The sequence below is a fragment of the Toxorhynchites rutilus genome, chromosome 2 (genome assembly GCF_029784135.1).
Source record: "Toxorhynchites rutilus septentrionalis strain SRP chromosome 2, ASM2978413v1, whole genome shotgun sequence".
Taxonomy (NCBI): Eukaryota; Metazoa; Arthropoda; class Insecta; order Diptera; family Culicidae; genus Toxorhynchites; species Toxorhynchites rutilus.
The window spans coordinates 71,509,218-71,521,413 of NC_073745.1; the positions used below are offsets into that span (position 1 = coordinate 71,509,218).

A 12,196-nucleotide genomic window follows, 5' to 3' on the forward strand; every position below is an offset into this window, starting at 1 on the left:
TTCTGGTGAAAACACTGTAGAACGAACAATTCAACTACAAAAGGACTTGATGGAACTTCTGCAGCGAGGCGGTTTCCATTTGCGGAAGTGGGTTAGCAATTCCCTCGAAGTACTCTCAGCGATTCCTGGAGAACTCCAAGGAACCCGATCCCCCATGCAGTTTGATCCTGAAGAAACAATAAAAACTCTCGGGATCTGCTGGGAACCTGAAACTGACACACTTTGCTTCAACGTTTCCGTCAACCCGAAGGACTCGGTGCCAACTAAACGAGAAATTTTGTCAACGATTGCCCAGCTATATGATCCACTTGGGCTTGTGTCCCCCGTCATCGTTCAAGCCAAAATCTTGATGCAACAGCTCTGGCTCCTGTGTTTAGGATGGAACGATGAAATTACCCCAGATCTTCACCGTAAGTGGAAAGCATTCAGTCGTCAGCTTCCCGCACTTTCAAATTTTAGAGTTTCTCGAAATGCATTCATTTCGAATACTCGTGTCACGGAGTATCACACGTTTGCGGACGCGTCAAAGGATGCATATGGAGCATGCCTTTACATCCGCTCGGAGGACGCCAACGGCAACGTCGAAGTAAATCTGCTGACTTCTAAATCCAAGGTGACCCCGCTAAAACCGATCAGCATTCCACGACTCGAGCTATGCGCAGCTCTTCTCGCATCCCGTTTGTTCGAAAAGGTAGTGGCTGCCTTGAACCCGAGTTCCTCTCAGAATTATTTTTGGTCCGATTCCACGGTAGTCCTGCAATGGATGAAGTCTCCACCGCGGACTTGGAAAACGTTTGTTGCGAATCGCATCTCCGAGATACAAGCTACAACCCATGGGTCCCTATGGCTGCACGTTGCAGGGACCGAAAATCCCGCCGATCTGCTGTCCCGCGGCTTGTCTGCTGACGAATTAATTACCTGCAAAAAGTGGCTTCACGGACCAAGCTGGTTGCACAAACCTAAAGGAAGTTGGCCTATACAAAATTTCCCTAGCGCCGGGATCCCAATGGAAGAGTTGGAGCAGCGCCCTGCAACTGTTCTCACCCTTCAAGCTTCTGCACCACACGAACTTTTCCTGCGATTCTCGTCATACAACATGTTGATAAATGTAGTGGGATTTGCGTTTCGTTTCATCCATAATGCTCGACCGAAGAACACTCGAATCTCTGGCCGAGTGCTTCTCGTCCCAGAATTGCACGCTGCTAAAATGTTCCTGGTGAGATTGGTGCAAGCTGAAGTATTCCCCGGTGAGCTGAAGGCTCTGCGCAAAGAGCAATCCGTATCTAAAAATTCCAAGCTCCGGCTCCTCTGCCCGTTCTTGGATTCCGAAGGCGTAATACGAATTGGTGGCCGGTTACAACTTTCGGCCGAATCCTACAACATTCTTCATCAAATTGTCATTCCCGGCTTCCACCCATTCACCAAATTGCTGATAATGCATCACCACAAGAAGCTGATCCATGGTGGTAACACCGTAACTCTCGCGGTTTTGAGAGACGAATTCTGGCCGTTACATGGTCGCAGAGCTATAAGGAGCGTCCTCCGAAGCTGTTTCAATTGCTATCGAGCAAATCCCCGCCCGATAGAACAACCTGTTGGCCAACTACCCTCCAGCCGTGTTACGGCTAACGAAGCTTTCTCTTGTACTGGAGTGGATTATTGTGGGCCTCTTTACCTGAAGCCCACCCACAGACGAGCAGCACCACAAAAGGTTTACGTCTGTGTATTTGTGTGCTTTAGCACCAAGGCGGTCCACCTCGAGCTGGCAGGCGATTTGAGCACCAACACGTTCCTGATGGCTCTGGATCGATTTATGTATCGGAGGAACAAACCGCACCATATCTACTCCGATAATGGTACAAATTTTATCGGAGCAAAGAATGCTCTTCATCAGCTGTATTCCAGACTTCAGTCAGAACCGGAAAATGAGAAAATCACCAAATATCTAGCTCAAGACGGAATACAGTGGCATCTGATTCCCCCACGAGCCCCTAACTTCGGTGGCCTCTGGGAAGCCGCGGTTAAAGTGGCAAAAAAGCAACTCGTTAGACAACTAGGAGACTCGCTGCTTTCTTACGAAGAACTCCTGACCATCCTCGTCCGTATTGAGGGTTGCATGAACTCTCGTCCACTCATGCCTCTGAACGACGATCCTCACGACTTGACCGTGCTTACTCCGTCTCATTTTCTTATCAAGAATATGATCAAGCCACTTCCCGAACCAGACATCCGCCATCTACCGATGAATCGGCTGAATTACTATCAGCGAATTCAAGCCCATAGTCAACAGTTTTGGCACCGATGGAGGTCGGAGTACCTGAAGGAACTTCAAACGCAGTTCACAACAAACCCGAAACGCTGCGACCTTGCAGTTGGCAACGTAGTAATCCTGAAGGATGACAGCCTTCCACCGACGCGCTGGCCCCTAGCGCGTATCCTGGAGGTCCACCCCGGACCTGATGCCATCATTCGTGTGGTGACCTTACAAACCACAGGAGGAGTACTGAAGCGATCAGTATCGAAGATTTGTCCATTACCCAAGGAAGAAGAATAATTTGAATTGTAATACATACATAGAATTAAGTTTTGTTGAAAATGAATTTTCAAGGTGGCCGGTGTTATGTTAGGTTCTAAATCAAATATTCGCAGAAATCAGCAATACGATATTCAAGCAATACGAATGAAATATTCCCATGTTATAGCCCCCCACTATAAAACTACTCTTCTCACACCTATGGCCACCATTTCCGCTTTACTGTCACACAGTAGGCAGGTTTTCCGCTTAGCTAACGTGAATAAAAGTCGGAATAAAGATAGCTCCAGTTTATTTCCCACGTTATAGTTTTACCAAGTTTTTTATTATCCCAAGCTATTTAACGCGTCACGCGTAGTTAAAGTGCTATAGTGTATAGCAGAAATAAATAGAGGAAGAATTCACATAGTGTCCTCGATATACAGTGTTCCCCGTCAAAACCATCTGCGATCCACGTGACGATCGCGATAAGATTTTCCGCGCATTTATACGGAAAATCACCCCAGCTAGAAAGGCTTTGGAGAAACCCCGTCCCACAAGCATTCGCACCCATCAGGAGCCGAATTCTTAATTATATTTTTATTACTATACATAAACATTTTCTAAATCTAAGGTAAGTAAGGTAGAAAACCGATTACTCGCGGTCTACTCGAGTTTAGTAGGGTGACATATTTGTTCAGGAAAAGGATGGGATACTGAACCTTTGTTGATGTAAATTTCTTGATATTTCCATTTAAATACATCGTCAAAATCATTATCAGACATCCATTATTTTTTCACCACCTGCAAAAAAAATCTTGTTACACCATTACAAAGAAGATTATTTATTAGATTATATTTTAGAAGAAAAATATTCATATCTTAAAGAAAATATTCCAAATTATTTTGTCTGACGAAAAGAATGAGTTTAGAAAAATTTTGTCAAAAAGTCATCTTTGAAAAATACACTTTAGATCAGGGATTCTCAAAGTGGTCGATATCAACCCCTTGGGGTCGATATCAATTCCCCAGGGGTCGACAAGATACTGTATAAGTTACTAGCTGACCCGGCAAACTTCGTCCCGCCCAAAATTCATTTTTCGTTATCATATCCACGTTTTCTTACTAAGCGCTGTTCATGGGTCCAATCACAGAATTATTCATTGATTGATCTTCTAATCTACCCTTTAAAATTACCTTTTACTATAAAATTCCCAGTACTTCTACCAAAACTCGACATTATAATATCAGATTATTTTCAGACACAATTCTCGTTCAAGATTTTTCAACCACTTGCAAATAACATGTTTCTCCGTTACGTTACATGCCAAATTTGGTTTTATTTGCTTGATCAGTTCTCGAGTAATGCAGAAATTTGAGTTTCATTTGTATGGCAGAACGCCCCCACCCTTATAGAGGGGGGGTGAAGTGTCTCACTACCGTAAAAACATTTATTGCACCCTATAACCTCCACATGCCTAATTTGGTTTCATTTGCTTGATTAATTCGCGAGTAATGCAGAAATTTGTGTTTCATTTGTATGGCAGCCCCCCCTTAGAGAGGGGGGGTGGAATGTCTAACCACTATAAAATTATGCAATAACACCCTTAATCCTCCATATGCCTAATTTGATTTAATTTGCATGATTAACTCTCGAGTGATGCAAAAATTTGTGTTTCACTTTAATGGCATTTATTTTTTTGCTATCGTGCTGAACTAATGTGCAAAATTGTTTACTTCAGAATGCTTTCTCAGAATATGTACAAAACAAGCTCATTGCAGAGCAATGTTCTGTTTTGAATGTTCATATTTAACTTTAGCTCCAAACTAAAACTTATCAAGCAATTTGAAAGATGGAACAAAGACAATAATAATCGCTTTTAATGAGATCTCGTGTCTAACTGAGAACAAAATAAATTCATTGTAATTTCATATTTGTCAAAATGAACGAATCAAATATATGATATACATGCATATCACCTCTATTTTTTTGGACGAATGAGTCTTTCTAGCGCTTTAATCTAGTATCAGGAAAATGACTCTAGTCCGTTATTGGTTTCACACAGAAGAATGTAAAGAAGATCCATTCATTGTAATTTGAAAAAAAACAGAAAATCCCATGTCGAATCAGGAGTCTTTCTGGCGAAATCATCAGCGAAAATGATCTTGGGCTCATCTCCTCGAGAATAGCTCCTTATAGAATAATGAGCAGTGATTCCGCCTTCTAAATTAATCGTGCTTTCCCCACGAAACATTTTCTAACTTTTTATTTTTTGTTTCTCCAACTCTCTTCCAGATGAAGACGAGGAAATGCCTCTGGATACTAGCAGCATTTCCGCGCAAGCCTCAACTTCGGGTTCGGTTGTTACCGCCGCCGCCACCACCGCCACATCTCCTAGTGGAACCACTAAGCCCCGCCAGGGTGGTTCCCACATCCATCTGTGGCAGTTCCTGAAGGAGTTGCTGGCCACCCCTGACCAGCACCAGGGTGCTATACGCTGGATTGACCGCAGCAAGGGGGTGTTCAAGATCGAGGACTCGGTTCGGGTCGCCCGGCTGTGGGGACGCCGCAAGAATCGACCGGCCATGAACTACGACAAGTTGTCCCGGTCGATCCGGCAGTACTACAAGAAGGGCATCATGCAGAAGACCGAACGGTCGCAGCGGTTGGTGTACCAGTTCTGTCATCCGTACTCACTGTAAATGGATCAATTTGGAAGACAAGCATCACAAGCGAATCATAGCTAGACGGAGAGTGCGTGGGAATGAGAGTTTGAGGAAGTTTACATGTTTGTGCCGGTACCAGCGAGTATGAGTTTGTAGTTTTAAGAGCTATTCTAAGTTATTTACCAGAATGCGATAGCGAGTTTGCATGAATGAGGAAATATTAACACTAATCGGAAAGTAAATGGTTCGTTGGCAGCAAGTTGTGTGTGCGTGTATTTCAGATAAATTTAAGTTTGTAGAGTCCAGGAAATCACTCTTTTGTATTATCGCACTCAGCTCCGCCCGACGACAGGTGGTATTAACTTGTCGACGCGGAGGATAATATTCTTAAAATGATGTGATTTATAGCACCACTCACACCCCCAGCGTTAGACTGTAGACTGTAGCCTCCGCGCTGCCGACAGGTTCAGGGCTCGTCAGTACGACGGAGCTGCTGCTGCTGCTGCAGACAGCCAGGCGGAATCTCTATCGCTAAGAATCTCAAACTTTTTGTTCTAGAGCTTACGGTGAGGTTGTAGCATGTTGTTAGCTTGTAAGTACCACAGAGCAACGTTCAACGATCTCGGGCTGGTGGCCGCACTGTCCTACTGTAACACCGGAAGAAGGTAATTTCTTCACGGCGAGCAATTTCTTGGACAGAACGCACCAATACCGAGGCGGGAGAGGCGAGCGTTCTCTCGTTCCGTACGGAACCCTATCGTATAAGTCTGTACGATCGGAGCATTTTAATTTTTTTTTTGCTGTATTGCTTACCGAGTGATCCAACTCTAGCGACTCTAACCTCGAAGAGGTGGTAAATCAGAGCCGCTGATTGGTCGTCGGTAATTTTGGTCCCATATATCTATGATATATTTTTATTGTAAGTTCTATGAACGATACAATTAAGTTGAATGTTTTTCCGGGTAAATTACATCGATTTCTGTAGAGTTAGGTCACATATCTAGAAATAAGACGTCAAGTGTAAAGTGTAAAGAATGAAAATACTAGGCTATCGTTGCAATATAGTTAGACGGATCGATACCACCACTGCAGGGTGGATCGATTTCTTCGTGTGTTTAGTAACATAAAAACAAAAACAGAGGTAAAAAGTCTTCGATGAGAACCTAGAGCTCACTTTCTCATCGAAGACTTTTCGAGCATAGCGTTAAACAATAACGCTTAATTGCTGTTTTCGTAAGAGATTTTTCTTGCTTGGTATTCTACCAACACTAGAATGCAAGTAGCATAGTTAGTATGGTGGCAGGGTACTTTTTAATTACTACAAACACAAAATGTTCATGCTAGTTTTTAGTACTCCAAAAACACATTAATCAATTGTGATCTAAGTGCCTTATTGATATTGATAACTCTACGTTTTCTATGATAGTTTTTATGATCTTTTAATCGAGAAGCAATGTTAACATAAGAGTTTCTCCCTATTAATTAATCATTTCAAAATGTTGATATTTATAGAGATTTTTAAACTGTACAGGAAAGTCAATTTCATGTAATCATTGTATAAATATGTAGTTTTATTAATCATGATTAATAAACGATCTAACCAAACACCAGAAGGAGAGTTTTGATGGACGGAAAGAAATTCCATTAGATTACACCTTTCGAAAATTCACTGTGGTCGCTGCTTCTTTCTACTACATCATTTCATGTAGTGGAACTGGGGGGAATCATTCCCATTTCATGTGTCCACATACCACTAAAATTTCCGTTTTTCGAAGAATATTGTAGCTCAACTTATTGTAGTTCAAGACCAGGGTATGATCTTGCTGCTTGGTGTCATTGTAAACAAACAACACTTCAATTTATATTCTAGTGTATCTGTATTGGCAACTGTCATACAATGCATTATTTTCATATGTATGTGTGCAAGCGTTGAGCGTAAACAAATGTTTTTGTGTATTTCAAGTGTCAAGTTTCTATAAAACCAGTTACGTTTTCAGTTGTTTTTGGTTAGTTTGAAGAATAAATCTAGAAAATGCCGAAAGGAAAAGTGTTCACGGATAGAGAAAAAGGACAAATCGTTACATTTCACCAAGAAAATTTTGGAATTAGAGAAATTGCTCGTCGGTTTGGACGATCCTGATCAAGTAGTTCTAAATTATTTGACGAATCCTCAAGGATTCAATTCGTCACATTTTGGTAAAAAGTCCTTACATAAAGAGGGCTAAAAACTTAAACTTACATAAAGCTCCTAATCTTACACCATCTCACATCGAAAGACGTCTGAGTTTTGCCAAAGCTCACATGAATCAACAGTGGGACTTCGTATGTCATGACAAAGGACGTTTTCGAAAGAATACATTTTGCTATATACCATAACGAAAAGTTCCTCAATTTTTTTTTTACTTTTAACTTCGCTAGGTTATCTTCAGTGACGAAAAAAGTTCAATTTGAAAGGTCCTGATAGTTGCAACGGGTATTGGCATGATTTACGGAAAAAGGAACAGTATTTTTGAACCAGGAATTTTGGTGGAGGCTTGTGCATGGTTTGGGGGGGAATCTGTGCAACTGGAAAGCTCAAGATAGCTTTCACATCATTCAAGGATTACATACATGTTCTGAAATCCTCTCTCTTACCGTTTTTACGTCATCCGTGCAATTCCAGCAAAATAATGCTACTATTCATACCAGCAAGGAAACTAAGCAATGGACTAGGGACCAAAAACTCAATTATTTGGACTGACTGGCTCGCTCTCCAGACTTGAATCCAGTTGAAAATCTTAGGGAAATCCTTGTACGCAGAATCTACACCAGTAGTTTTCAACATTTTTTGCTCAATTCCCCCCTTTACGAAAAATTATCCCAGTGCTTCACCCCTATCAGTATTTTGTAAGAAAGTCTGTAGTATATCAGTAAAGTAATGTAAGAATACAAACAGTTTTCATGTTATATTCCCAACAAATTTCATTTTATATTTGTATACAGTGTTGCCACATTTTCATCTGTACTAGAGGAGTTGAATGTCTTTCTCATCTGTAGTTATTAGCATGAAAAAAATACTTATATTTTTTCTACAAATACTACATTTACATTTGTAGATCATTCGTGTGTTTTATGATGCTTATTTATTTATAGTTTTTCTGAATCTAGATTACACAGTATCATTTATTAAAATTTTCGAGCTGCCGCCACGATGTTTAATCAAATCTTTTGATCTCATAATAGTGTCATCGTATCGTTGCTGAGCCGATTTCGATGCTTATTCTTGTTCTAATTATATTCAGAAAAAAAACACACGTCAGTTGTCGAGGTGTTCAGAACGTTACAAACAAGGCACCGAAGCGCCGAAAATGCGAGCGAACCGTCAATTCTTTTTAGGTATCAAATTTTTGTCTACCAATCCTGCACATGTTCGTTTTCTGAAACAGTGATTTGCTTACGGAGTAATTGGAATTCATATTCCAGATCTTGTATATTCCCATAGTAGAACCCTGGAAACGCTTCCAACGGGGTGTAACAGGTGTACATTTGTGTATTGTAGTGTTTCACATTTCTTGTAAATATTCTGTTAAGTGTAATGTAATTATTTTCAATGTTGTACATACACTTACTTTCTAGTTAATTTATTTATATATTTATTCACCCACTTTTGGTAGATTTATTTATTTCATTTATTTATTTATTTATTTATTATTTATTTATTTATTTATTTATTTATTTATTTATTTGTTGGAGGAATTATTATGTTAATATAATTAAAATATTTAAATCACACTTGCCAAACTTCTGCTGAAACATAAGTACTCAGTACAAATGAAACAGACTTTTTCCCGTCGATCATTGCACACGACGATGTTCATAACTTGCATGAAATCGTTGTGCTGTTGTACGCAACACAACATCTAAGAGCGAGGCAAAGCTCATGTTCCGCCACACCAATACAAGAGCGAGTGGCTTAAGCGACGCTAGCTTGAGTGGTCACTCATGCGCGAGGAAAATAAAGAAGCCAGGTTTCGTGGAAGAATCGCGAGAATTAGCTGACTCAACCTTGAAACAAAGAGCGGACAATTATGACTTGTTTAGCTGTAGGACTGGGGGTCTGGGGAAATTCGCGGTTCAAAAAGAACCTTATTGGCTTCGGCAAATATTGTTCTCCTGGAGGAAAGGGTTAATTGTTTGAAGCAACCGTCATACTTTTTGCTCGTTCACTTTGACCCAATCTGTGGAAGAGGCAGGAGTGCGATTTTGAAATCGCGTCGCGGTGTGTTTTTGAAGTAGGTTTCTGTGTTAAACGGTTTCTTTAAAATGTGTAATAGTTGTTGCTTTTTTGTATAGGGAAAATTAACGAAGAAATTCAAATTTACCAAGGTTTCGTTAAGTGTCTGTGCTTTGAAATAAAGCTCCAAAAGGTAAAAAAATCAGCTTTACTTTGAAACTATAAAGCCAAACTTATAGCGTCGAACAGCCGTTCGACGGCGGTTTATTTAGGGTTGATTTCCTGAGAACCAACACATCCTTCGAGGCTCGGCACACCGCAGAGGACAACGTGACGCACTGCTGACCCCACGATCTGGAGTCAAAGTTCCCGACAAAGCCATTTCCGTCGGAAGGGAGTGCTACGCTATAACAGCACTCCGGGCAGAGCCAGTTTGAATTCAAACCGTGAGTACCCTAACCCGTTATAACATGCGCATGTGGGTGGGTATTTCTTATTGAACGGTAAATGATGATGCAGTGACCACCGAGAAAAAGAAGACGTTTAGGAAGAATAAACAATACGGTTAAATTCATGGAGACGCACGAGGGACACATTAGGGTAGACATTAGGATTGGGAAAGTATTGTGTTAAATAGTTAGGAATAAATGTTTATATGAGATATATGTATTTGGGTTAATTTTCTTTTGGAGAAACCGTTTTGCGTCTCGTATCGGGTATACTATAATTGTTGAATTTACATGTTTGGATTTACGTTGGAGTTTCACTTTTGCGCCTGAAGCGAGAGGTGATAAGTGGACAGCAAGGTAGTTGATTGTTTTCTTTTTCCCGGGTAGATCTGCGGATTTCCTCCAGATCTCTTTGGTGGCGGCCAAAAAGTCATAGGAACGTTATTGGGAAACACTTGGGGAAAGAGTCACTGTTCGAGCGATTCTTCAACCATTTTCAGAGGCTAGTTATAAGACTGGTCCTTTGCCGGGCAAATCTCGCGCGAGTGGTCCTCTTAGACGTGGCGCTTAAGCCACTCGCCTTTAAAGAATCCCCGGAACAGTGGCGAAACCGTAGCTGGGAGTTCTGCACGCTACATTTTGGCGCCCAACTCATGTCGAACCTACGCGTTTCATTTGATGTTGGCATTATTAGTCTGTGTGAATTTATTAGTTTCAATTTTATGGCAATTTTCATTGTGAATTTGTTGTATGTTATACGTTAAATACTTAAATATACTATATATAGTTCTGTTTCGTCTTGCGAAATAGTTTTGTTCGGATAAAGCTGATATTTGAGTAACAGATTTGGGGAAACAGTGAATAATTCTGGCAGATCATTGTGTTTATTGAGTTATTGTTTTCGGAATTATTTATTAAAATTAAGTAGATTTTTGCATGTTATACTTATTAAAATACAAATAATTAATAATTTATTTTTCTAGAATATTCATAGAGTGTTGGTTCATTGAGATTTCGTTTTCTAAATTGGAAATAAGTGCATTACCAAATGCATGTTATTAGAATTATTCATATTTATTATATTTATATATTTTTTATACAATATACAATTTTACAATAATTATAGTAGTGGTGAATTATTTTTGTATTGTTGGTGTCCAGAGATTAATATTTTCTGTATCATTATAATAAAAATAAATTTGAAAATAATATAGAACATTTCAAAATGACAATGAAAATGCCGTATGCTTCGCATCTGTTGGATGATGAAGTGGATTACGAGCTTAGGTTGAGAAATTATAGTGAAGAAATAAATAAAACATTAGATGCAAAACAACGTTTACTAAGAAGATTATTCCACAAAGATTCTAAAGAGAACCGCGAGTACCGTTCACCTTTCTCAATTGAGCAAGAATTTGACCTCATTGATTCTAGAGTGAACCAAATTAGATCAGCCGCTATAAAAGGACCAGATTCTAAACTAATTTCACGTTTAAAACATTATCGTTTACGAACTGAGCGCAGCAATGCGCCCGATGATGCTTCATTGAAAATGAAACGAATGCTTCTAGAAAACATCGATGAAATAATGAACGCTTTAGGTACTAAAACCACAGTTAGTAACAATGATGAACTGGAGGATGTAAGCTCGTCAGAAAAGGATTCGCCTAGAAATAAAAATGGTACACCAAACGAAGAAGTGATACCTGCATTGGATGTATCATGTGACCAACAATCAGCTAATAGGCTAGGTGCAACGAAAAAAACAACGCGGTTGTCAGAGGAGAGCCCATCAAGAGTATTTGAGTTTCCCCCTCCGAACGTTTTTGCTCAACATAATGTCAGAGACATCGAGCCAACGAAAGAGGAATTGAAAATAAAAGTTGTCAACTTGGAAGCACAAGTTAACGAACTCAGAGACATGGTTTCAAAACTCTCTAATGTTAAACAATCACAAACTTCAATAATCCAAGCAAGGGGATTACAATTACCAACAGAACCTTCTAGATGCTTCCAACCTAGCGAACCTGTGAGGAACGGAAATCGGGAACCGGCTTCTCGATCAATTAATGAGACGAAGAATCATTCCAGACACCCTCCCACATATGGAGCAGGACCTTCGAATGATCAACGAGACACCCAAAATAACCAACCACTAAGGCAACTCCGTCTAGAGGAACCTCATGGGGAAAGCAGTGACATTGAAGATACTACGGAACCGTTTGCAATCAGGAATCAACGAAACCCCTACAGAGAAAATCATTACGATCGAAGGATAGAGAAATGGAACCTCAGCTTCTCAGGCGACACGAGATCGACAAGCTTAGAAGACTTTGTATACAAGGTAAAAATTCT

The 12,196-nt window shown here is 40.2% G+C and overlaps 1 protein-coding gene and 1 long non-coding RNA gene across 3 annotated transcripts in view; both read left to right on the plus strand.

Moving 5' to 3' along the window:
- LOC129767543 (DNA-binding protein D-ETS-4) overlaps positions 1–6,781 on the plus strand; it is a 59,424-nt gene extending 52,643 nt beyond the window's left edge. Inside the window, exon 5 of the mRNA XM_055768557.1 lies at positions 4,809–6,781. Coding sequence (XP_055624532.1) covers positions 4,809–5,215 — 407 coding nt within the window. The 3' untranslated portion in view covers positions 5,216–6,781. The remainder of the gene's footprint in view (positions 1–4,808) is intronic.
- A 2,146-nt stretch (positions 6,782–8,927) lies between these two features.
- LOC129767544 (uncharacterized) lies at positions 8,928–9,903 on the plus strand. Of its 2 annotated transcripts, none has more exons than XR_008741533.1 (3): positions 8,928–9,450; positions 9,493–9,585; positions 9,642–9,903. It is a non-coding gene; the product is annotated as an uncharacterized LOC129767544 (long non-coding RNA). The 2 variants fall into 2 exon arrangements; XR_008741532.1 differs by having other exon boundaries at positions 9,512–9,585.
- Positions 9,904–12,196: the final 2,293 nt, after the last annotated feature.